Genomic DNA, 26600 nt, shown 5'->3' with positions numbered 1-26600 from the left:
CCTTTTTTTAAAAAAAATAAAATAAAAAAAATGTGGACAATATTAATGTAATCTTGAGAAGGAGACCTGATTATTAAACATGGGTACTTTTATTTGATGTCAGGGCTGGTTAGAGGAAGGAGGCCTGGACTATTCACTTGTTGCTTTGCTTTCCTTTCCTTGTGGTGACTAATAAATATTTTTTTCCAAACAGGGCCCCAGCAGGATCCGGCCAAGCAGCAAGTGAGCGGAAGATAACAGCAGCAGCTCCATGTGGTCAAACTACAAGAACAGGTACGAGAAAGTTGTACAGGATTGGAGACCAGTCCAGTACTTGTAAAGTGGTGGGCGTATTCTCCCCCACACCCCCAGAATAGAACTTTTTCTCTTCCAGCAGTGAGCGCCTTGGGAGGCCACATCTACTCCCACCAAAATGGGGAGGGGACTCCGGGGGTCTAGCTCGCCCAGGGCACGGAAATCTCTAGTTACGGCTCTGAGTTTCTCAGGTTTGACTGCACCAAACCAAAATGTGGAAAATATTCTTTCTACTGAAGCTGATGCCGTTGCAGCTGTTAGCAATTACTCTACTGCTACCAGGGCCGGACTGGCCATCTGGCACTTCTGGCAAATGCCACAAGGGCCGATGGCTATATGGGCCGGCCCGACTCCTCCTGTCTTCTCCTGAACCAGCCATCTCTGTTGCGCACTCCTCAGCTCCCTCCCTCATTATGCTGTGCACTGTCTCTCACCCCCTCTCCCAGCAGCCCCTACCCCACTGGCTCTCTCACACTTCTGATGCCTGCAACTTGCGGCAACCCCGTGACCCCCCCCACGAAAATCGTTGCACCCCCGCGACCCCCCTATCCGATTTTCATGCGCGGGGGGGGGGGGGGGGGGGTTGTCGGTTCGGGTAGCGGGGTTGCCGCGAGTTGCAGGAATCATGAGTGTGAGAGAGCCAGTGGGATAGGGGCTGCTGGGAGAGTGGATGAGAGAGCCAAAAGGGGAAGGGGGTGCTGGGAGAGGGGGTGAGGGAGCCAAAGGGGAAGGGGGTGCTGGGAGAGGGGGTGAGAGACCCAGGGGGGAAGGGGGTGCTGGGAGAGGGTGTGAGAGAGCCAGGGGTAGGGGGTGCTGGAAGAGGGGGCGAGAGAGCCAGGGGGGAAGGGGGTGCAGGAAGAGGGGTGAGAGCCAGGGGGATAGAGGGTGCAGGAAGACGAGTGGGAGAGCCAGGGGAGAAGGTGGTGCAGGGGGTTAAGTGAGAGGGACAAAGGAGAAGATGGTGCAGGGGCATAGGTAAAATAAAGTGTAAAGGGAGTGACATCTTAAGAATAGGAGTGTCAGGGATGCAGCCATCATAAAACACAAGCAGTAATGAAGAATGGGAATGCACAGAGGGGACAAGTGTTAAAAGAAAAAAAAAAAATCAAGCCTTCATACTCCATTCACTTATATTTTCCATAACCCCACTAAATTTCCGCTTCGACCACCGCCCTCTGTTCCTGCTCCCGACTGCCTATGTGAGTTGACAGCTGCGCGCCCAGTAGGAGAACAGAACACAGAATGCCATTATCAGGTAAGTTCATAGATTTTCTCATGTGCAATGTGTTTTTAACCATCCTTTCATGAACTGGGGGCACTACTGTGTATCCAATGACGTTTAAAACACTATGTATTGCTTATTATTGCGCTGTAATATTTCTTGCATATCTATCTGTACAGAGATTTTTAATTAAGAGGAAAAAACATTGCTTGTCATAAATTTTATCTGTGATTGTGTCAATATATCTATTTTTGTTTGCATTGTAAATGGGGTATTAAGCTGCTCCTGAGACTCACACTCTAAGTATCCGATATGCTGTACCATTTTTTATTTGTGAATGAGTTTTTGTCTGGGCACTACTAATGATTTGGGGACACTATTGGGGCATAATATGACCTTGGGGCACTACAGTGTGGCATAATATGGACTCCTGCCAAAGGAAAGTCTTTCATTGTTGAATATGATGGGAGCCCAGAAAAGTTGCTGTATTGTGGCCCAAAATTCCTCGTCGGCCCTGCCTGTGAGTCAAGGGGATACACGTCTCCAGGTAAATAATCTAAATGTTTCCTATCTGTTTCCAATCAAACTGATGGATCACAACCAATTATCTCTCACCCACCTCCAATATCCCCCTTAATTTATATACTGTGTTATTTAAAAAGATGCATATCCAGTTACTAAAAAAAGTTAGTAAAAAAAAAAATTTCTCTGACATTTTGCTGTAGATGGAAATACTTTTAATGCGGCCATGTGGATTGAAATGATCATTCAATAGTTATGGTTTTTTTTTGAGATATATGTTAGTTTTATTTCATGTGGAATGATTCATGAAAATTCTGCCATTACTATTTAATTGAGGGGTAAAGGGTACCTGTTAACTATATGTGTGTAAGTACTCTGTTGTTGCTATTTTGTGGGAGATTTGAAAAATGCAAAACATTGATTTCCTACAGTGGCGCCTGTATAATTGGTGGTATTGCTGTAGTATGGGGTGGCGTGGTGGCGGCAATGCTGAAGTGTGTTTGGGGCTTAGTATTGTTAATAAGTAGGAGAGGGTATTGCTGTAATGTGGGGTTGATGCCGGTTGCTGCAATGTGGGGGATGATGCTGGATGCTGTAATGTGGGGGGTGATGCCGGTTGCTGTAATGTGGGGGGTCATGCTGGACGCTGTAATGTGGGGGGTCATGCTGGACGCTGTAATGTGGGGGGTGATGCCGGTTGCTGTAATGTGGGGGGTGGTGCCGGTTGCTGTAATGTGGGGGTGATTGATGCAGTATGAGTGCATGTGGGGGGTTATTTATTGCTGTAAATTGGGCACTAAATGTATTGTCATGGTATTTATTGATGTAATTGGGGTGCTAACAATGTAATGTTGATGGTCATTAGGAGAAATAATTCTCCCCCCCCCCACACTCACACACACTCTTATTACATCATGTTGTACTGCACCAGCAACGCACACTGCGCCAGCATCATGGTGCAACAATATAGTGCATGGAGCCCACAACACGTGGGCCTGTGTGCTTTAAATGCCAGGGCTGATTTTTAGTCCCAGTCCGGCCCTGACTGCTACTATGATATTTTCATTACCAGCTACAGTTTCCACGAGTCTATTTCTGCCACTGTTGATACAACATTGTGGTCAAACAAAAGGTCATTAAACAGGGTTGCTTTTGCTTGGAACTTGACTCGTATTGGTAGAAGGGTATTTGAATGTGGATGTTTCTTTGACAAACTTAAGAGCTTCTAACTTTTCTTCAACAGTCATAATTAAATTAGGTCAGTATGAATAGCCATAGATACAGACCTTTTATTAGTAGAGCAGCTAATCAAAGGTTAAAGGACTATGGTCCATATTGCACAGTATGCTAATTACCATTAAAAGCTTGTTAAAACCCTGGATTTTTTTAATGGTGATTTAAATCAATTTAAAAATTCATGCGATTTAAATCACAATTTAAATCGTGATTAAAATCAAGTCCCCTTAATCTCAGTGTATATACAACAAGGTATTAAAGAGGCCATATTAGGCTGTCAAACACCTATTTTACATTTAGGTGCTGGGAAACAGAGGGGCTTGGCGAAATCTGCTTGGGGAAATTCAATTAATAAGGTTTTAAGTACTGTTCAAGACCTGTATGTTAGGAATAAATTCCATCTGATCCCTATGTATAAAGTATCCCAGAACAGAATTAAAGTCAATTCCTCCCTGATAGTTGTCAGTGGTAGACAAACAGTGGTTGCAACATTCATGGGGAGAGTTCTCCCTCCCTCCAACTAGCAGAACCATGGTTAAAAGATGTTTGTTAAAATGCATTTTTGCGTGCATCAGTCTTTTAAATTTAAAGCTGAAATTCAAGACGGAAATGGTATTTAACTCTAGGGAATGAAAGACTTAATTTTAACAGCATTTAGCCTCCTGTTGCCAGAGGCATTTCCTTTTTACTGCTTGGCTAATAATTTGAATGCTTATTTGCAAAGTTATAACATTTATTAATAGGCCATCATAGGGCTTTCTTTGTATCAATGGATGAACCAAAATGCAATTGGGCTCTTACTACACATTAGCTATCTAATGTGGTAGTGTAAGACGATTGATTCTCTTTCTATTTACTTACTCCTCCAGTCATATCAAAACCTGTTTGTTTAATATTTCAGAAGCAATTGTTATGTTCAAATACCTAACAACATCCTTTAACAGGGCCCAAGGTGAAGTAAAATTAACAGAGAAAAAAAGTCCAAACTTGAAAATACATTACAGACGAATTGCACTCATGTACTACTCATATAGATTAAAAACACAATACAATAAATGCTGTCGCATAAAAAGCCTGTTATGTCAAGAAATGAGTATTCAGGTTTATGACAACCTAACTAACAAAGAAGGGATAATGACTGTACAAGAAAATAGCTCTTCTTTGCAGCTAGGGGTCATGTTGTCTACTTTGGGAGCTAAAGTAGATGTAAATAGTTTGTATTTCCTGCAAATATTAGGACTATAACAGCCCACAATGCTAATGATTTGAATCTATACAGGGATTTTATACATGACACCGTCTGGTCAGAAAGCCTAGGTTGCTTATACACCCAATACTTCAACCTTTCAGACATAAACGAGCTATAAAATATATAGCATTCATAAATTTGCATAAAACCTCAAACTAGTGGAGACCCAAGTACATTGTGAGGAATGATAAAGTGTGGAAAAGCAACAATAATATAACATTGTTCATTCATGTGGACAATGTTAAATTGTTACTATGGGGAAGGCAGAGCCATTCAGTAGAGCTCAGTTATTTGGGCAGTTTGGCACCTATATATGTACAGAGGAGTAAGATGTTTTCCAGCAGATTGTCATCAAATTCTAGTTTGATTGATTCTCAGTGAAGGCAAAGATCAGAAAAGAATGACTATCCTGCTGTACAGGGAAGCATGCTCCTACATTTCTGTATCGTGTTTGAAGCAAGAGTGCCAAAATATATTATGGTTCTAAGAAGGTAGCCTGTAGTCTGAAATGGGAATTCACACATGCGACCACTTTTTCTTATAGAAAGTGTACGCAACAGTCTTGCAGAGTTGGTGGTGGGGATTAACACAGTTAAAGAAAAACAAGTCTAGGTGCTGAATTAGACAGGTCAAATGGACTAGGTTGGCTATTTTCTGCTGTTAAATTCTATGTTTCTATCCATCAACAGAGCAACTCGAGGAGGGAGATACGCAGCTCAGAAGTGTACCATTTAAGCCTGTAGCATCAGGAAAACTTAAGAGAAAAAGGTTGCCACAGTTCCACCTGCTCTCTTGGTGCCGCTATTACTTTAATGAAGAAAATTACTTCTGCAGTTAATGTAAGGCAAAAGATTAACAGTATGAATGCAGAGCGGCCAGGATGTCCTGTTGTTGGAGGCTTCCTGTGACATCTTATTAGAATTGGCATTGATGGCAGTGATGAAATAGATGAGGTGCAAGGTTGAGGGTGGGAGGTTTGCCATGCTGTGTAAAGAAATAGAGTGCTATGGTATTTTTTTTTTTTTTTGCACTAACTCCAGGTTATGTTGGTACCCCCAATTTAAAAAAAAGTGTTGTTAAGTTGCTGGGTTGTGAATGGGTGAGCTACTTATACAAGGATATGGAGGGCATGTAGAAGTCTATTATTTCAAATGGTAAAAGGCGTACTGCCATCAAATTGGGGCTCTTTACAAACAGTAACCATCAATCAGCTACCAATCTTATGACGTATAACACATAAGCGACTAAATTGATAAAGCTAAACAATAACATATCTTACAGTATACTAGTTATTTTATTGTTCGCAACTTATGACGTAATAAAAGTTAACTTTTAAATACAAATCAGAAAGTAGGACACATTCAGTTTATAGCTTTATTGACTTTACTAAAATATACATTTTTGTTTCAATATACTGAGTGTTCTATCATACAAAGTAACAGAACCAGTATCTGCTCAGGTTCATTGAAAGGAAAATAAATCAACATATAAAAAATATTGTCAAGTGCACATATCAATATTTAGAATTACAGTTTAGAAGATAAATGTCATTTAAATAATTGTCTCCACAATGTAAGAATAAAAAGTAGAGTAACTTGGATGTTGAACTTACCTGTTGTATCGCTTATGTCATATTCTGACTTCTTCAATGGTTTGTCTGCCTGAGACTTAGAAACAAGAGAGGTCACATTATAAAAGAGAAGATAACTAGTTTCAATATCAGTGAAAACATAGGTCATCTTAGGCAGTGGAGACATTTTATGACAGATTAAAGAGGATCTGTTGTCAGTCTGACAGGTGTTTATATATTTAAAATGTAGGGATTATTGATCAACTACTCCCAAAAAAAGAGCACGCAGCTACTTAAAAAACTGGGACGAGCTCTGTCTGCTACTGTTGCCTCCCCTCCTGCCACAGTCACAACTCCTTGCACTGGACAAGTAAACAATGCTGAGGGTGGTGATGTGCAGAAGGGAGTTAGCATAACTAACATAAATCTGCTCAGAATGTAAATTTCTATTCCATTTAAAAGTTGCAAAGTTTGTCAAAGGGTGGCCTGCAGAAATTGATTATGCTATATTATGCAGTTTTTCAAATCTTTATCTACTAGATTATGTGTTTAAAAAACACAATCTGGGGGGGGGGGGGGGGCGTGGTCAGGACGCCATTTTGGAAGGTTGCCTCTGCAGAGAGCTCCGTTAAGGCATTTTAATAAAGGGTGAAAATCAGGCTTTCTGATCCCCAAGACCCGTTCTGCACAACTGTAAGTCTGTGGGGAACATATTGTGTAGCGTGGACCCTGGACCGCACACCCATGCTGTCTGAACGGCAACAGTCCATCTGACACCTCCCGCTGCCCGCATCTATAAGCCCCTGGACGGCTGCTCAGCGCTGCTATCAAGCCTCCCTCGTGGTCCCTACACCCGCCCGCTGCCCTACTCTCACCTGTGGGCTACATCCCACCGACGGCCTGCGAGTACCTCCAAGGACAGGCCTGATTACGGTCGGGACCACAGAGCTCGAGTACTGACGAGACTCGCGGGTAACTTACTTCCGGCGGGCGGGGTTAGCGGAACTCGCCGAGCGGGGCCGACCCGATTTTTGGGCTCAAGGACCTCCTGAACACCTGCTTTACCTGCCCTACTGTGTCCCCCTGTGACTCAACAAAGGAGCACTCAACGTGCACCGTGTGCCGGCATCCTGGGACAGGATCCCTAATACAGGCTGTATATAAGAACCTCCTCCCAGGCTCCTGCTTCACAATCGTGATATTTCTGGCTGACTCTGCGGTTCAGGAGTCTTGACACCCCCTGCCTGAGGCCCCTAGCTGGTCCCCTTAGGCCGCATGCCGCCAACGGTTGCCTACCTGAGGAGCTGCATTAAAGAAGACCTATTTGGCGTCCAGCAACACTGATTCTGTGGTCTGGGACCCTGCACCTTCTGCCCCGAGGCCGTACTTCTGGCTCACCCACATCCCTACCCTATGCGCCCCACCAAAGGGTAAGAAAAACCAGCCAACAACTGCTGTAAGCTCGCCTGTGTATAGTGCCCCCCCCCACTGGGTGGCTACTACCCTGTGTCTACCTGAGGTCTTTTCACTCTGTTTTGGCCCTCCGCTGTGGGCCCACCCTGACCCCCCTGCTTACACCACTGTTCACACTAGCAGAATTTCACGCTTGAATATTTAACTGGCCCAACGCTGGTCACATAGTGACTCTTCAATAATCCATTGGCCAGGACTGCGGCTCCTTTTCACCAAGCTGCCTACCTGCTTGCCCTCCTGTGGCCTGACCCAACTCTCTAAAATGATTTGGTTCTAATTATGTAATTGTGTCCCTCTGAACCCTGAGCAACACCCAGTGGAACAACCGGGCTCTCCCCATCTATACCGCCTCCCTATTCTCCCTTCCTGCTTCTCTTACCAAAATGCCTAAAGGGAAAAAATCTACAGGAGGAGACCTCCTCCCCTACCTATCCAAGCAAAAAAACAGGCTAGATCTGGCGAACACTCCGAATCAGGATCTGACGAAGACGACCGCTCCCCCATCACCCGCGGGGACTTTTTGTCCCTCCTCAAGGAGGTGAAAGACGTCAAAACCTCAGTGCATGCCCTCCATTCACTAAAGGAGGACATTGCGGGCATTGGGAACAGAACAGATCACCTTGAACATCGAGTCGAAGAGGTGGTGACGTATCAACAATCAGTTGGTACGGAACTGGGCCAGATGCGCCAAGATATTCTTCAGCTTCAGGAGGGTCAGGAGGACCAGGACAACAGGGCCAGACGCAACAATATGAGAATCCGAGGAATACCTGAGCATGTTAAGTCTGCCCACCTAGAACTCTATCTAAAAAAACTCTTTACCCAGCTTTCTCCTCTAACTCCCAAAGATCATCTTCTTTTGGACCTTGCTCACCGCGCACTCAGACCCCGTTCACAAGATCCATCCCAACCTAACGTTATCCTTAGAATGCACTACTTTACGGCAAAGGAAGCCATCATGAGAGAGGTACGCCGACTCCCCTCAATCACCTACGATAACACCACCCTACAAATCTTCCAGGACCTCTCCCCACTTACACTGGCCAAGAGAAGATATTTCAAACCTATCACTTCACTTCTCCGCCAAAAGGAAATTAAGTATCGCTGGAGTTTCCCTTTTCGCCTTCTAATCTGGCATCAAGGTTCTATGCTTATTGCCAGAACTCTCATCGAAGCCCAAGCTCTACTTCCCAAACTCGGCATCACTACAGGACTTCCTGATCTCCCCGAGGCTTCTCCTCGCCCTCAGAGACCGCCTAAAATGTCGTCGCGTCAAGCCCCCAGGACCGAGTGGACTACAATCCCGTTGACTTCTTCGTCCTCCTTGCAAGCCACTGAAGCTTCTGGGACTTGACTTGCTATACCAGGTCAACGCTCTGCGTTTCCCTCCTAATCGTAACTTTCATGCCATTTTGTTCTTTCACTGAGATCTGGTCCTTGATCATATCCCCAGTGAAAACCCTGTTATTTGCCAGTGGCTCTCGTTTTCATGCCCCTAGCTGTTGACCTTGTCTAGTACTGCAAGGCCTCCTCGCTCTCTGGCAATGGTGTTGATGCTGCCTGGACGTGTCGCACGAGAGCTTTACTGAATTCTGTTATATTGTTTTACCGAGTATTAAGTTTGTTTTATTTACATGTTGGTCCGTTTCTGGCCCATAGAGTTTATATGTACCTTTGTTATTGGATCCCGGCTCCTATTGTCTGCTTCCCATGCTATGGATCACACTCTCTGGTAGCTGGGACCCCGGACCTATGTTAAGCTATGTTATACTACTCAATGTTGAATTTTGACGTTATATTGTCTTATATTATGTCTCTACATCATTCACCTTTCTCCTTATATCTACCTTACCCCTCACGGTTAGCTTTACCTTGCTCCTGTCCCCCCACTTGCTCGTACACCCGGATATTCCGCTAACGACCTACCACTAGTTTTGTTATTCTCACACCATCTCAGGTATCCCAGAGGGGTGCACACTTGCCCTTTGTTCTCTTGTGATGCACCTTCTCGCGGCCTGCCGGCGCCTCCCTGGAGCTTATAGCTCCTTGGCTGACCTATGTGCTTCCCCAACACATAGTATTCCCTCCCAAAGTCGGCACCACGGGTCCCGGCCTATTTTGCAGTGGGACCACCTTCCTACCTCTTGCCCCTTTGCTTCCCCCTTAAACCCTTCCCCTCCCCTAAACGACCACACTGTCTTAGGCTCTCTCCTGATTTTTTTCCTCCTCGCTGCACATGGGTCTTAGAGTCCTCTCATTTAATGTTAAAGGGCTGAATAGCCCTCAGAAAAGAGGTAAGCTTTTTACTACCCTCAAACTCCACTCAGGCGATTTCATTTTCCTACAAGAAACACACTTCCAACACAATTCCATTCCCGAGCTTCGTTCAAAGACATACCCTGACACACACCATGCATGCGACCACTCAACTAAAAGGAGTCGCAATTTTATTTGCCAGCCATCTTACTTTCGAACTCATTGATTCCCTGGCTGATAGAGAGGGTAGATACCTTATTTTAGTAGGCAAAATTAATAATAAACTCTGCACCCTGGTCAATGTTTACGCTCCCAACCAGCACCGCTTTTTTTCAAAATGAGATGTCTTAGTGTCCCGCCTGCGTCAGGGAGATCTTATCGTAGCGGTAGACTTTAATACCGTCTTGAACCAGTCCTTGGACCATTCCACCCCTGTGGCCGCATCCCCAACCGTTTCGGACCCAATATCCTCTAAGTCGCTCCTCAGTCTCATGAAAGCCCAGCTCCTTTACGACTCCTGGAGAGTGAGGGAACCAACCACACATAACTATACATACTACTCTCCACCCCATCATTCTTATTCACGCATAGACATGATCCTGCTCAGCCATGATTTGGCATTAAACCTCCAGGCGGCTCAAATTCACCCGACGATATGGTCTGATCACGCCCCCATCTCTATAGACTTCTGCGGCCTGTCAGACCGCCCGCGCCCCATGACATGGCGTCTCAATGACTCTTTACTTCATAACGCAGATATACTCTCCCAGCTCGGGGCTCGCCTCGAAGAATATTTCGAACTCAACAACAACCCAGATATCTCTAGAACTACTCTTTGGACAGCACATAAGGCAGTCGTGAGGGGACACTTACTCAGCATCGCCTCTAAAAAGCAAAAAGAAACCCTCACCTCAACTAATGAACTATCCCTTAAACTACAATCCCTGGAAGCCCAACACAAGGCTACTCCAGACCCTGCCACTTTGCTAGCCCTCCGCGAGACTAAAGCCCAACTTGACCTCCTTCTTTCCAAACAGGTAGCCAAGCGCCTCAAATGGCTCCGACAATCCTTTTATGAAAAGGGGGATAAGGTGGATAAAATTCTAGCGACACGGCTTCGATCAGCCAGGACCCACAAAAATATTATATCAATCCGGGATTCCAACAACCAACTCCTCCATGACCCCGCTGCCATCAGAGAAGCTTTCCAACAATACTATTCCGCCCTTTACAACCTTCCAGCTCCTCCTGTCTCTCCCTCACAGCAATCCAACACCGCACTGATTTCAGATTTCCTTGCTACATCTAAACTCCCTAAACTATCCCCTTAACGAAGAAATCTCAGATGAAATCCAACTCGCTATTTAATCACAAGAAAGTGGCAAATCTCCATGCCCCGATGGCTTTACGGCAGCCTACTATAAAAAAATGTCAAACTTGCTTGCTCCCCACCTGCACTCCCTGTACAATGATGCCCTTCGGGGGACCCCCTTCCCACTGGAAATGCTCGAAGCCAAAAAAATATTTGGGAGTCTATCTTACATCTCGTTATGACCTCCTTTATCAGGAAAACTTCCCACCCTTATTTTCCAAAACACAATCTGATCTGGCATCCTGGAACCGTCTTATTATCTCATGGCTGGGCAGGATCATAACAGTCAAAATGAACATCATACCCAAATGGCTATATCTCTTCCAAACCCTACCAGTTGCTGTCCCCGCTATCCTCCTATCTAATATCCAGAAAGCTCCGACTCGTTTTATTTGGAATCACAGGCCTCCAAGGGTCTCGCTCAATGTTCTGAAAAAGCCCATCTCTGGAGGCGGCAGAGGACTACCCAAAATCAAGCTTTATTATCTGGCTTCCCATTTCTCCCAAATTGTTGCATCATATGCCCCCTCGGGTTCCACCTCCTGGCTTGACCTAGAGGCGGCATAAATGGCCCTTCCTGATCCCACCCCACTATGGGGCCTACCCCCCATACACCGCCTCCCCCCTTCCAAATTACTTTCTACCACTAAATTTGACACTAAAGTTTGGGATTCTTACTCCTTTAAACTAAAACTCACGTCTGCCCTTTCCCCCCTGACTCCTATTTGGTTTAACCCTGTATTTCCTCCTGGCCTCTCTAAGGTGAGATACCACCATTGGACTCAAGCTGGCCTCAAATTCCCATCAGACTTCTCGAAACAAGGCCAATGGCTCCCACTAGCAGAATTTTGAATTCTTTCAAATCACCCACTTTTTACGATCCCTACCACCCAAATATCTACTACGTCTCCTCACCCCATTCGAGAACCTTTGCAAACACCACCCCATGGATAAGGGTATGATATCACAGCTTTAAAGTATCTTCCTTGATTCCACTACCTACTCAAATCTCTCACATGAAGCTGACTGGGAGAGGGAACTTGGTTTCCCCCCATATGAGGAGGCCTGGGAGGACATGAGACTGGGGATAGCCAAAAGCTCCATTTCGACCAGACTAAAGGAAACATCCTATAAAATTTATTATCGCTGGTATTATACCCCCACCCGACTTCATACAATGTTCCCCTCCTCGTCGCCTGATTGTTGGCGTGGCTGTGGCCACAGGGGTTCAATGCTACACATCTGGTGGACTTGCCCAGTTATTACTCCCTTCTGGGACTCAATCCATGGCTTTATCAACACTCTATTTGAGGCTCCCATGGCGAAGGACCCTTGGATTTTTCTCCTTTGTTACCCTCCCCCAGACCTTGATAAATGCTCATAAAACTGACCGCACACATCCTTACAGCCGCCAAGTCCCTTATAGCTCTTAATTTGAAATGCAGCTCTTCTCCATCTCTCTCTGCTCTTAAAAATCAAATTTGGCATGTAGCAGCCATGATAGAGATTACTTATTACTTACATGATAGAGGTTACGCTTTCAACCAAGTGTGGGCTCCATGGCAGTTCGCAGAATGCCCGTTCCCCTCTGGTCTTTAACGACTTCCTCATTATCCATGTGCGGCGATCAGGACTCTCATCCTGTTCCGCCACCCTCTGATCCTTTAACACATACATTTTACCTTCTTTCCGATCACAATCCTGCATTAACGTTTGTGGTCTTCCCTTTCCCTTTACCTTCCAATTCTCCTTCACCCCTCCCCCATTCTACTTTTTGTATTATTGGCTCTTATATTTAAACAAAAGCAAAAGGAAAAAATGAAAATATGGTCAACTCATGTCTCAAGTTGTCGAAGCCCGCCTTCTCTGGACTCCGCTACAATGTTAATGTTCTTTTATGTATACACTGTAAACTTTTTATTTCATAGCCTTTTATTAACTGACCATTCAAAATAAAGAATTTAAAAAAAAAACAACAAAAAAACACAATCTATGAGGTGGAACACGAGATGAGAAGTTCGGGCCGTCTAAGTCTCTCCTTTGGGGACCGAATCAAGGTGAGAATTATTATATTTCCTAAACTCCTATACCCCCTTCAAGTGTTACTGCTGTTACGGACTCATCCAGACTTGAAGCAGACTTTCGACGCTTTATTTGGAACTCGAAACAAACCCCAAATTGGGTTAGTAAAGTTACAGCAGTAGATAGATATAGATAGATAGTAGATAGAGGTGGATTTAATTTGCTAAACATAACTAGATACAATCAAGTTGCCAAATAACGACATCTTAGGGATTGGTTGCACAACACTGATACCTATACTTGCACTGCGCTCGTTCAGAGCTTTATCCCTAAACTCAATCTATTGGCCTTTATACACCTACATGATCAGGAACTACCACACCATATCCTACACAACCCACTCTTAATTACTACTCGTAAGCTTTGGCAGCAACTCTGCCGCATGTACCACTTTAACCCCCACGCATCCATGCATCTTCCTCTACTCCACAATCCGGATTTCCAAGACGGTATGGCCTCCTATCCCTTCAATGACTGGGCAACTGGGAATTATTAAAATTAGACCACTGATTGATATAAACACTTGTAAACATATGACCTATGCCCAAGCCACCGCTACCTATCCATACATACGTCCTCACCACTTAGTTATCTTTCAGTGACAACACTACATCAGCATGATAAACATAAATTTTCCCCACGACTGGAACAATTTCTTTGACGCCATGCTCTCAAGGCCTGTCCCAACCCATGATGCCATCTTGCAACAGTACTCACTATTACGCACCCAATTTGACTATAACCACTCTAAAACTGGTCTCTCCCAGTGGCAAGATCGCTTCCCTCATTTAACACCTGATGTCCTTTTAAAGGCATTGACGAACTACACAACAATATTGCCTGACATGACCTACACAGAAATGTTTCTCAATATTTATCATAGGGCATACCTATGTCCATTCCATCGCTTTCAGATCGGGCTATCGGACTCCCATTCTTGTCCAAGCTGCGGCTGTCCCCGAGCGGACCTGATACACTGCTTTTGGGAATGCCCCTCGATTGAACGTTTCTGGACCCAGATCTGAAGATTTTCTAAAACTCATTTGGGGAATTATGCGCCTCTTTCCCCACAACAGGCAATCTTTAGAATACCCCCAACTAACTGCAGAATCGGTATGGGATGCAGAAAATTATTGCTAGCAATATCGGCTGCGGCCAGGAAAAGCATTCTCCAGGTCTGCGCCCAGAATACTCCTCCCATGTTTTTCCTCTTTAAGGAAAAACTCTACCATATATTTTGCATGGATTGGACTGAAACGTCCTTGCAGAAAAAAATCTAGAGCAAAACAGTTCTTTGAAACATGGGAGAGCTTAACTGATCTCCTACCTCATACTCTATGGTCACAACTGTTGGAACTGTTTCCACAACACAGCCTGGTTTGAGATGAGGATATGTACTGCAGACCCCCCCCCCCAATTAATTTGACCCCCTTTTACCCCCGGTACATCAGTTTCCACTTAGTTGGGAGAGGACTTGTGGATTTCTATCTTCTTTCCCCTTAATTATGCTATACCTTTGTAGCAAGACCATCTAGAAACAGCTGGCTCCATCAGACGGCTAAACATGTTATGCTAATCGTTCTTTGGATTACACTGCAATTGTGATCTATTAATATTTGTTCCTTATTATGTTTGTTGTTATATATTGTGTTTTCTACCTCAATAAACAAATATTAAAAAAAACAAACAAAAAAAAAAACAAAGCACAATCTGTATTTCATTAAATCACATAATATGGTTGGTAGATTTGATAATATTCTCTTTAGAGAATATTTGAGCGTACTACATATGAACTAGTTTGCGCCTACGAAAAAAAATGTAATTTGTAATAGTGTAGAATAATCTGAATTCATTTCACATATTATAAACTTACATTATCCTTTAAAATAGCTATTTAACTTTTTTCTTCAAACAAGGAGTGGGAGGGAAACGGAACATAATAATCGTGATAGAAACTGTAAAAGTTACTGGTAAAGGAAACGAGACTTACATAAGCTTCACAGTATTCTATTTTGCCTCCTCTCACTTCTGCTTTAAACATTGTGAAGAACAAATAGGATGTTCCCATGGGCCTGAAACCAAAAAAAATTAAAGATGACAAATGTGCTTGTAGAGTGCGGATAAGAAGCTTAAGCGATCTGTTCATTTACCTCCATATTGAGCAGGACAAAAATAAGTTGTCCTCATTCACGCCAATGCTCATCTGCCATTTCTGTTGGAAAAGGTAATAAAGGCTAATAATATTACTGTGCAAATAGGATATACAAGACTTAATTAGAAAAAAACATTTCAATAAACATAAATACACAATAAAAAAAAAACACCTCTCAAAAGATATTATCAAAATGATTTAGCACCTGAATTATGCACATTTTTTCCTAACCATGTAACAAGTACAACCAATATAAATAGATACCGTACATTACACGTCATTTTGCATCATTGTAAATAAACAATCATAATAATAAGTTAATTACCAACTTCTCTGTTCGGTATTAAGGTTGGAATGAGTCATGATTGTACAATTATACTCAAACTATTAATATGTTTTCCTAATACAGTGTCAGGTTCATTTTATTAACTTACCTCATTAGTACCTCCCTGAGCCATGTAAGAGAAACTGCACGAGAAGTCACCCTAGAACAAACACAAGACTACTCAGAATGGATGAGGGAAATAAGCACACTGTTGACTCATAGTACAGTGCACATAGAATTAAGTTATCACACATGTACACACATTGCTCTATCACCCCAAAAAAAAAAAAAGATATAAAAGGTCAGAGACTTGTGAAACTAGTGTATTTAAAAAAAAATAAAAAAAAAAAATCTACATGTAGAAGCTTAGTGGAGGACAGCACTGTTTGCAGCTCATTCAAAATTTAAAAGGTTAGAAGGGATAAGAAAACCAGATTATATACAAAATAATCAGTTTTGTGTGAGGGAAAAGAGGCCAAAAGAATATTGTATATTCCAGTTTAGCAATGTTATTGAAAATAACCCATTCTATGGGGGAATTCAATTGGCCGCGTTACTGTTAAAAGTAACGCGGCCTGCGCATTATTACCTATAGTACGATAATAATGCGCGTAATTATCGTTATTACGGTAGTTCTAACGCCGGCTTTTTGCTCGAGCTGAAAGCCGGGCTAAAACTACCGTAATAACGGTAATAGTTTTAGTGCGGCGGTACTTTAGGGATTTGAATTCCCCCCTATGTGGGAGATTCAATTAGCCACAAAGTGGCTCCGGAACGTCAGACGAGACACCTCGTGGCAGAGGTTTGACAGAGATCTCCCCCTATGAATAGATTTTTTTCTTTTACAAAATGTACAAAAATGTATATATAATGCTGCAAAAAGAACTAAGAGTTTTCTTTGCAAATTAGATTTTTAGAAGCTATGCATGAAAAGGTCCCACAAAACACTAGTAAGTTTATTACATTTATATTAAATATACTAAGATATATATATATATATATATATATATATATATATAGTAAGTTTGCCAAGTATGACATATGTTTGCCTTTTCTTCTAGATTGGTACATCAGTCATCATAAAAAAATATTCATGGCCAATGGTTCCTCTGGATTAAGTAAGTCCTGGCAGAACCCTACTCTCATTTCAGCAGCTTAAGGAGAAATTCCAACTTAACAATTCACATTTTTTCATGCATTTACAACTACGTCATTATGTCATCCTCCACACTGAAGGGAAGATGACATTGCCCATCTCCAGTGCGTTAGATATATTATTGCATTTTTCAGAGACCCAGAAATTTAAAATTTGTTATCTGTACCACAACCTTCTACCACAAGATTTATCAAAATACTGGGAAACTACAAAGGTAGCTTGGGCCAGAGATTCTGTAACACTCCCTTCCTCCACAGATAAGGTTAAATACCATGACTCTGAAAAATCTCAGCTATTCAATTACCTGCTCTTTATTACTCTCCATTTAACACTTCCACCCACTCCCCCACATGGCTCCCCACATCATTACTTTATACTATCCAGACATCCAGGAATAAAGTACATTTGCTGCAGCCTAGCTCTGCACTACTTATCTGATTACACTGGACATTGCAATTAGGCAATTCCTTTAATTCCTCATTTTTGCTATTTGACTAATAGTCCCAATGCTTGCCAAAATATTTTTCTTTATCTCTTTTCATGGCATTATCTTAAGGACTATATCATCCCTCACCCATTCTGCAACACACCCCTCTGTCCACATTGCCCCTTCATTACTTCACTCACCTCTAGTGAACACTCATGAACTCTTTTCCTATTTAAATTCAATAACTTTAACAGCCTCACCCTGCTGCGAGAAACTAAAAGGACACACATCTTACAATCATCGTTCCTACCTTTCTTCCTCCCTGCTTCTATTAGCTGGTGATATATCCCCTAATCCAGGTTCCCCTCACTTCTCCCACACACATATCTGAACACTACAGAAATCTGGCAAACCTCAAACACATCACCTGTCTCCCCTCTCTTCCAAAGTCCTTTAAATGTGCCCTTTGGAATGCACGCTCTGTTTGTAACAAACTTACCTCCGTACATGATCTCTTCCTCTCATACAACCTCAACCTTCTAGCAATAACAGAAACATGGCTCACGCATTCAGACGCTTCCTCACCTGCAGCCCTTTCACATGGTGGTCTCCATTTCACCCACACCCCCAGACCAGGAGGCAGACAAGGAGGGGGGTGTTGGACTACTTCTCTTCCCACAGTGCACATTCACAGTTCTACCAAGTGTCCCATCACTCACATTCACATCTTTTGAAGTACATGCTGTTAGGATTTTTAACCCATTCTCTATGCGTGTTGTTGTCATCTATCGCCCCTCTGGTCCACACCAACAATTTCTTGAACACTTCTCTGCATGGCTCCCTCACTTCCTATCTACTGATATCCCCACCATCATCATGGGTGATTTCAACATCCCTATTTCTAATCCAAGTTCCAATGCTGCTTCCAAACTACTCTATCTAACCTCCTCACTTGACCTCTCTCAGTGGATTGAATCTGCTACCCATCAGGACGGCCACTGTCTTGATCTTGTTTTCTATAGACTATGCTCAGTTTCTGAATTCCTTAACTCTCCTTTCCCCCTCGCGGATCATCACCTTATTAACTACTCACTCACCCCCAGTTCTTTACCCTCTTTAACTCTCTTCTGAATCCTCCTGCCCCAAATCCTCCAACTAACATCAGTGCACAGGATCTTGCTTCCTATTTCAAGGACAAAATTGATAAGATCAGGCTTGAAATGGTATCATCTCCCTTGACAAGCAATCTGCTCAATTCCTTTGTAGCACCCTCTGACACTCTCTCTTCATTTGATCCCACAAATGAAGAGAAAGTTTCTACTCTCTTCTCATCTTCCTACTCTACCTCCTGTCCTCTTGATCCCATTCCCTCACAAATTGGTATGTCCCTGTCTCCTGTGCTCATTCCCCCTCTAACTAAAATCTGTAATCTATATTTTTCTACTGGTATTTTTCCATTACTATTCAAGCATGCAGTGATTACTCCCATTTTAAAAAAACAGAATTCTGACCCTAACTCTCTCATAAATTACCACCCCATCTCCCATGCCCCTCCAAGCTTCTCGAGAGAATTGCCTACACATGCCTCACACACTTTCTTACAGCAAACAACCTATTGGATCCTCTTCAGTCAGGCTTTCGCTCTCAACACTCCACAGAGACTGCGCTGACCAAAGTTGTCAATGATTTGATCACAGCAAAAAATAATAACCAATACTCTCTTCTAATTCTCCTGGATCTCTCTGCTGCATTTGACACTGTTGACCACTCTCTACTCATACAAACGCTACAATCCCTAGTTCTTGAAGGCACTGTCCTATCCTGGTTCTCATCCTACCTATCTAATCGCTCTTTCAGTGTTAATTTCTCTGGATCTACCTCTGCTCCGCTTCCTTTATCAGTTGGAATACCAAAAGGCTCAGTCCTAGGTCCTCTGCTATTCTCTATCTACACCACTTATCTTGGAAAACTAATAAGCTCCTTTGGATTTCAGTATCATCTCTATGCGGATGACACACAAATTTATCTATCCTCTCCTGATCTTTCACAATCTGTGTTGTCTCGCGTTACTTACTGTCTTTCTGCCATTTCATTTTGGATGTCTTCTCGTCAACTCAAACTCAATCTTTCAAAAACTGAATTAATAATATTCCCACCCAAAAACAGAAGCTTCCTGCCTGACATTTCAATTCCTGTCGATAACATAAATCCCATCCCGCAAGCTCGTTGCCTAGGTGTAATCCTTGATTCACAACTGTCATTTATTCCCTACATCAACTCTATATCTAAATCATGTTACATACACCTAAAGAACATTTCCAGAATACACACATATCTGACACAAGACACCGCAAAAACATTAATTCATGCACTCATCATTTCCCGCATCGACTATTGCAATTCCCTCCTTACTGGCCTTCCCAAAGTCAGACTTGAACCCCTACAATCTATTTTGCACGCTGCGGCTAGACTGATTTTCCTTACAAACCGTTATTCCTGTCACGGGCACTAGGAGTCTTTACCCAGGGATCACCAGGTGGTAAGCTTACCAGAGCAATGTAGATGGTAATAGTGTACTCTGGTAGCAGGGTGATCACGGAACAGGCAATAGTAGATGATGAGATGCTCAGGAAAGTCTATGACTAGCAGCACTGGTAATATGGAGGTAATAATACACGAGGAACTGTATGGACAAGGGCAAGTGGAGGTAGTCAGTGGTCTGCGTTAGCAAGTTGTACCACTGCTATAGTGAGGAGGAATGTCCAACAGAAACGAGGAGGTGATGAGAGTCAGCGGTCTGCGGATAGCAAGTGGTACCGCTGTCTGAGTGAAGGAATGGAATCCAAGTGGAGGTATCCGAGAAGTCAGTGGTCTGCGGTAGCAAGTTGTACCACTGCTATGTGAGAGGAATGGAACAGGTGATACCGGAACAGGAATCAGTGGTCTGCCTTCAGCAAGTTGTACCACTGAAAATATATGTGAGGAGGTGTACGGGGAGAGACTGCAACACAGGATGTACACGGGCACATTAAACACGATCCACAGTAATATGCACAATATATATAAATGACTGAACAGGTCTGCAAATGTAGGAAGTCTCTGAAGTAATCCAGCACAAGGTAACACAGTCAATGATGGCAAACGACTCAGCGGATTGCAGACTCCAGAGGAGAACCAACACAGTCCAGCAAGATATGCAATACACCAGCACAGTCAATGAGAAGTATGCATACCGTGGTTCAGAAGGCAGTCAGACAGGAGTGCAGTGATACCTGGGCGGCAGGAGGCCGACAGGATGAGAAGTCCCTGGATGCAAGAAGCAGGAGTCTAGTAGGTGCAGCGCACAGGTAAGTAGACCCACAGGGACACGAATCCAATGCTGACAGGAGGGTAGCGACCAGGGGAACCAGGAAGGCGTGGAGAGCGGATCAGCAGTAGATGGACGATAGGACTGGCAGCGGCAGCAGGACTCTGCGAACCCACGGGAGAGATGAGATGAGGCTGAGGTGCACAGGAGCAGCGGATAGGAATCAACTAGCCGTCACGATGATGAACACAGGCGAGTTGCCAGCTGGAGGCTGTAGTGCACGGAGGCAGCGGATAGGAATCAGCTCACAGTCACGATGATGAACACAGGCGAGTTGCCAGCTGGAGGCTGTAGTGCACGGAGGCAGCAGCTAGGAATCAGCTCACAGACTTGATGATGAACAGGTGAGTGGATAAGGAGAGAAGGCTGTAGTGCACGGAGGCAGCGGATAGGAATCAGCAAACAGTCACTATGGAATATAATAGCGTTGAAGTGGTATAGGAGACTGTAGTGCATGGAGGCAGCGGATAGGAATCAGCAAACAGTCACAATGGAATATAATAGCGTTGAAGTGGTATAGGAGACTGTAGTCCACGGAGGCAGCGGATAGAAATCAGCAAACAGTCACGATGATACAGTTGATGGTAGAAGTGGTATAGGAGACTGTAGTGCACGGAGGCAGCGGATAGGAATCAGCAAACAGTCACGATGATACAGTTGATGGTAGAAGTGGTATGGGAACCACAGTAGGAGAAGTGGTTAGGAAACCACAGAGGTAGAAGTGGTTAGGAAACCACAGGAATCAGCAGCGCTGAATACACGAGGAAACACAGGAACACCTTCAGAGGCTCATGGGGAATGAGACTCCAAGATCAGGCAACGTGGTGTTGACCACAGGTGCTTAATATAGGGAGTGTTGCCTGATCTGCCAATTGAGTTAAAGGGACATACACTGAAGTATAGGAGAGGGCTGCGCATGCGCAGACCCTCAGGATGGAGGACGGCCACGGTTCCTAAATGTCCGGGAAGAGGCACTCACGGTCCGTGAGTGACATTCCTCTGCTGAGCCACTCTGTCAGTCTCTACATTGGTTGCCTGTATTTCAACAAATCCAATATAAAATTCTTCTACTAACATACAAGGCAATCAATAAAATTGCACCGACATACATTTCCTCACTTGTCTCGAAATATCTCCCTACTCGACACCTCCGTTCTGCACAAGATCTACGTCTCTCCTCCACTCTCATCACATCCTCTCATTCTCGGTTACAGGATTTTTTTCCGGGCTGCAACTACTTTGTGGAATTCCCTCCCATGCACAGTAAGACTTCCCTCTAGTCTTCAAACCTTCAAGCGTTCACTGAAAACCCACCTCTTCAGACAAGGCTATGATATTCCTCAACCATCATCTTAATTTCCCTAGATTACCCTATTACCATCCTCTACACTGCTAACGCAAGACAACAACCTTCTGACCAACATTGCAACACACATAGCCCACTCAGTACTTTTACATTTGCAGTCTGGCTGGTCCATTGTGCAATATGATGTAGCACATGCCCTTGTGTTTCTAACTCCCATTGTCCTATAGATTGTAAGCTTTCGAGCAGGGTTCGCTTACCTCTCTGTCTGTATGTATTACCCAGTATTGTCTTATTAATGTTTGTTCGCAATTGTAAAGCGCAACGGAATTTGCTGGCGCTATATAAATAAATGTTGTTGATGATGATGATGACAATGTCATGAAATGGCTACAATTAACCAGAATGCAGGAGGCACATATAAACATATTGAACAGGGCATATATATCACAAAATCAAAGAAAACACTATGTAAAAGAGGAATCGGGATTGTGACTGGATAGACCGCCTATGCCATGCTATCTGTTGTTGCTCGGAACCGGCTCGGCTTACTTTGCCACCGTTCCCTTTCGGCATCCTAAATGCGCCCTGTAACTCCAGTAGGAAGGGTTTACAAAGGCTGCCACCACTGGGCTCCTTTATGGCGCCCAGAACCACATTCCTTCTGAGTAGTCGTCGCTGATAGTGTACTACCGTACTGCTACACTTGGGCTGGTACCCCGGACCGCTTACTATGGGTCAGAGTGCTGTGGATGGATCCCTCTGGCCTATCACACTGACCAAAGCTGCTGGGTAGCAGGCAGAGCGGTGGTACCGGAAAAGCTGAGTCCAACCTCAGAAACATCCGGAGAATGGATTAGATTTAGGGTCTAGTCTGCAGGTCACAGGAATACAGCAATATTGAAGATGTTTTCAAGCAGGTATTTGAAGCAAGTGATGTTTATTTGCTCTCACACTGGTTAAAAGTACCAGTGATCAGGTCAGATGAAATCAGAAGAACAACTTTTTAATACAAGCCAGTGCCCGTTATACAGTTTGGACACAGGCTATTTTTAGAATCAGGAATCAATGTGTTTACACAAACATGGATTTACATGAATTGCAAAGCCAACAATATTTACACTTATATATGAAATTCTAGAGACGCTGTGATGTCCTGCTTCACATGCCGTTTACAATGTTCAGAAAGATTTGAACACTCTGGCAAAAGGTCACACAGTAACGACCCCCTGCTGGGCCTATAGCCAGAGCAGGCATTTGACACTTAATCACAAAACTTAGTTAGCAATTCCTGTTATCAGACTCCCTCCCCATATGCCTAATTGGAGTTTTCTACTAGCAAACTTACAAACCCCAAACAATGACACTTCCATACAAAACACATTCCAATACACAAAAGACCTCTATCCAGAAAGGCTCACTGTATCAGATATATACATCTGAAATAAGGCATTTCCTTTAGAAAGGTTAAAACAGAAAAACCCTGGTCTCAGAAATAACGATTTCCTATCTTAAAATATACACCATATAAAAAAATAAGTGCATGTGCAATTATATATATAAGCGCCCTGTGCTATTTCCATTAAGAAAATTTATACCAGAATTTATTTATCAGTGATCCAGTCACAGGAATCTTGTCCCAAATGTAAATGCCCACAGGCTTCCTTCTTCCACTATATATGGGAATGTCGGAAACTCCAAAAATTCTGGAACAAGGTTTTGAATGTCCTAAACGCTTCTTTGGGTACTTCCTACCTCCTGACAAAGTTGCTATCGTTTTTTGTAACTTTGATCAGTGGATTGCATTACTACCCCCAAAGGAGATCGAAGATGTAAAACCATTCTTTACTGTGGTTCTTACCATCGCTAAATTTGCCATACTCCGACACTGTATAACTTCTACCCCTCCCTTTCTGAAGTTAAAACTGAAATACCGGAAACATTATATTTTGACAGAGGAGCAACCCTTTCTGATATTGAGAAAGGAGTGATAAGATTCTACGCTAATTGGGGCCCCATATATCTATTTACAATACCCTGATCTGAAAAATAGCCTCATGAAACTTTTGGACGATACCACCTGGGAGTAAATGTATGATGGAGCGATTTATGCAAGTCGACGGAAATGGACGACTTTGCAGAAAAAATTTAAAGTGGCAAATTTGCCTTTACAAGGCATCGCCACTCTAAATTTTCCATACAAAGTCGTCCATTTCCGGTGACTTGCATTAATCGCTCCATCATACATTTACCCCGTCTTTACACAGCGAGCTGGGGACGGCATAAACTGCAATGACCTAATTGTTTGTGTGACTATTTTCATTGTTTTAATTGTGGTATGTGTATACCTGTACATATGAATATGGCATCAGTGTTTCAATAAATCTAAATGACACTGATTGAGATAATGATGTCACTCCCTTTGTCGTAATAATCTTGAGTATTTTACTGCTTGAACCTGTTGTGACTTTTGTACATTATATGTCTGCTAGACACAATTTTGATGTTTGTACACTTTGTACTTTATTTGAAAAATCAATAAAAGACAGTTTTTTGTTTTTTTTTAACAAGTCCTACCCTTACATGGCAATTGACCTGGATCTAGCAGTTTTTATTTTGCTAAAAAAACTCCTCTCCCATCCAATTACCATTTGCTCTACTGTCTTCCTCTAGTGGGAAGACAGCAGAATTAGAATTAGGGCCCAAACGCCGCGATTCCCGATGAATTGCGGCACATGGCCCCCCCCCCCCCCCCCGCTGTCAAATGACGTCATGGGGGTCGGGTCCAAAATGACGCACCTTTTGGAGCCCCGCTCCCCGTCACGCCCACCTCCCCCGCAGGCTCCCAGAATCGAAGATTATAACGTTGGTAAGTATGATTACTTGTAATCCTACCCTCCTTACCCCAGCGCTTATATACCCCTTGCACCCACACAAAGACTTTATTTTTTTTCAAATGGTCAAATATGACAAAAGTAATGAGCTTCAATTGCAGAAACAGTACAGTGCTTCACTGTCACTACTTAACAGTAAATATGAGTGGCACCAACCATAAGGTATTATTGAAATCTGACACAATATAATAATTTTCTGCTTTCTAACCATTTTAGAAATCGCAAAAAAGCCCACTTAGAAAACTTTTTTTCTGTCCCTTATATATCTGTGCAAAAAAAGTTTTACATATAGGGAAAACATGTATAAACTCAAATGATTAAATGTTTACTTTTGTTTGAATTTCTTAATCATATAGTTTATTCTGGTGGTTTTTTTTTTTCTATAACGGCTTTAAAATGTACTAGTTTGAATTATTCTGCTCTGAAACCCTGATTTGCTTGAGTAAGTTTAAGTGGCAATAATTGTAATTCAATAATAAGATACCAAAGAACCACGCATATTGCAATAATTTTAAATGTACAGTACAAAATTAGTTATCCATTTACACAGAAGAGACAAGCAACCAGTCAGTAGTTCAACGTTTGCACAACATACCTATGACGCTCAACCAGACACTATATGGACATCAGGAAAGTGTAAGTCAAACTATCAGTACAGATTTACATTATACATTTACGATTAAAACATATCTGACCAATGTCCGGGTATAGGTGTACTTCAGACCACCGGGTTTCACGTCAAATTCTTCAGTGCTCGATGTTTCATGAGCCCAGGTCCCGGAACTAATAAACAGAAAAACACCGAAAACTACGACAGCAGCCATCTTTACAATGAGCTACGAAATCGGACATTTCACGTAATAACGCGAAGCATTACTAAACAAGAACGTATAATAAACGAATTTGTGTTTAATAAAAAATAAATAATTTAAAAAACATCAATAGACATTGGGAAAAATATCACATTTTGCATAGACTTTACGAGTTATTTCCGATTTAGTTTAGATTAAATCAATGAAAAACTATATACCCAATGTGTTCTGATTTGCGGCCATTTTTTTGAAGACTTTTATTTGAGTTATTTATCGCGAGTAAAAGACGTCATAAACTGTAGACGTGGAAGCTATCAGTGTGATCTCTTGTTAATGACATGTCTTGACTCATCACCTCACGACGGCTTCTTAAAGTAACAGTGGAATTAAAAAACGCATTTTTTTTTAATAGTACCTATTATCAGAATGTTGCTCTATTTTTCATGTTTTAACATATAATTGCCACCTTTTCCCAATTAACATTTTCATATCCCTAATGTAATTATTATTGTTAAGCTGAAGAATTTTTTTGCATTGACCCAGCAAAACTTATCAGATAAATAGCTCAGTTAATTAATTTTGTATCCCTGCGATAAGTGATGATAAGAAATGGTACTTATAAGAGTAAAATTGTATGATTATTGATTTAATATCTATCATGTGCTAAGCTTTAGAAAATAATATGTTATAGCCATACTTGGCAACTCTCCCGGAATGTCTGAGACTCCCGAAATTCGGGTCAGTGTCACGGACTCCCAGGAGAGCAGGCAAGTCTCCCGAATCCCGCAACTGCCTAGCCTAAATTACGCGATTTGCGGTGAATCGCGTAATTTTGCCCCCGCGACAAAATGGCATTTTTCACACCCCTCTCCCGGACTACACTTGCCG

At 42.8% G+C, this 26600-nt stretch overlaps 1 protein-coding gene across 3 annotated transcripts in view; it reads right to left on the bottom strand.

Moving 5' to 3' along the window:
• MYDGF (myeloid derived growth factor) overlaps nt 1-25779 on the bottom strand; it is a 67311-nt gene extending 41532 nt beyond the window's left edge. For 2 of the 3 annotated variants that reach the window (XM_075204793.1, XM_075204795.1), the window contains exons 1-5: nt 25596-25779; nt 15863-15913; nt 15427-15488; nt 15267-15348; nt 6136-6190 (exon numbers count right to left, since the gene is read on the bottom strand). In XM_075204793.1, the coding sequence (XP_075060894.1) occupies nt 6136-6190; nt 15267-15348; nt 15427-15488; nt 15863-15913; nt 25596-25724 (379 nt within the window). In that variant the 5' untranslated portion in view covers nt 25725-25779. The remainder of the gene's footprint in view (nt 1-6135; nt 6191-15266; nt 15349-15426; nt 15489-15862; nt 15914-25595) is intronic. The other variant, XM_075204792.1, reaches the window with a different exon arrangement.
• Between the last annotated feature and the right edge of the window lie 821 nt (nt 25780-26600).

The sequence above is a fragment of the Mixophyes fleayi genome, chromosome 1 (genome assembly GCF_038048845.1).
Source record: "Mixophyes fleayi isolate aMixFle1 chromosome 1, aMixFle1.hap1, whole genome shotgun sequence".
Classification (NCBI taxonomy): domain Eukaryota; kingdom Metazoa; phylum Chordata; class Amphibia; order Anura; family Limnodynastidae; genus Mixophyes; species Mixophyes fleayi.
The sequence above is the reverse complement of the archived record's forward strand: the minus strand, read 5'-3'. Positions and strand labels throughout refer to the sequence as shown.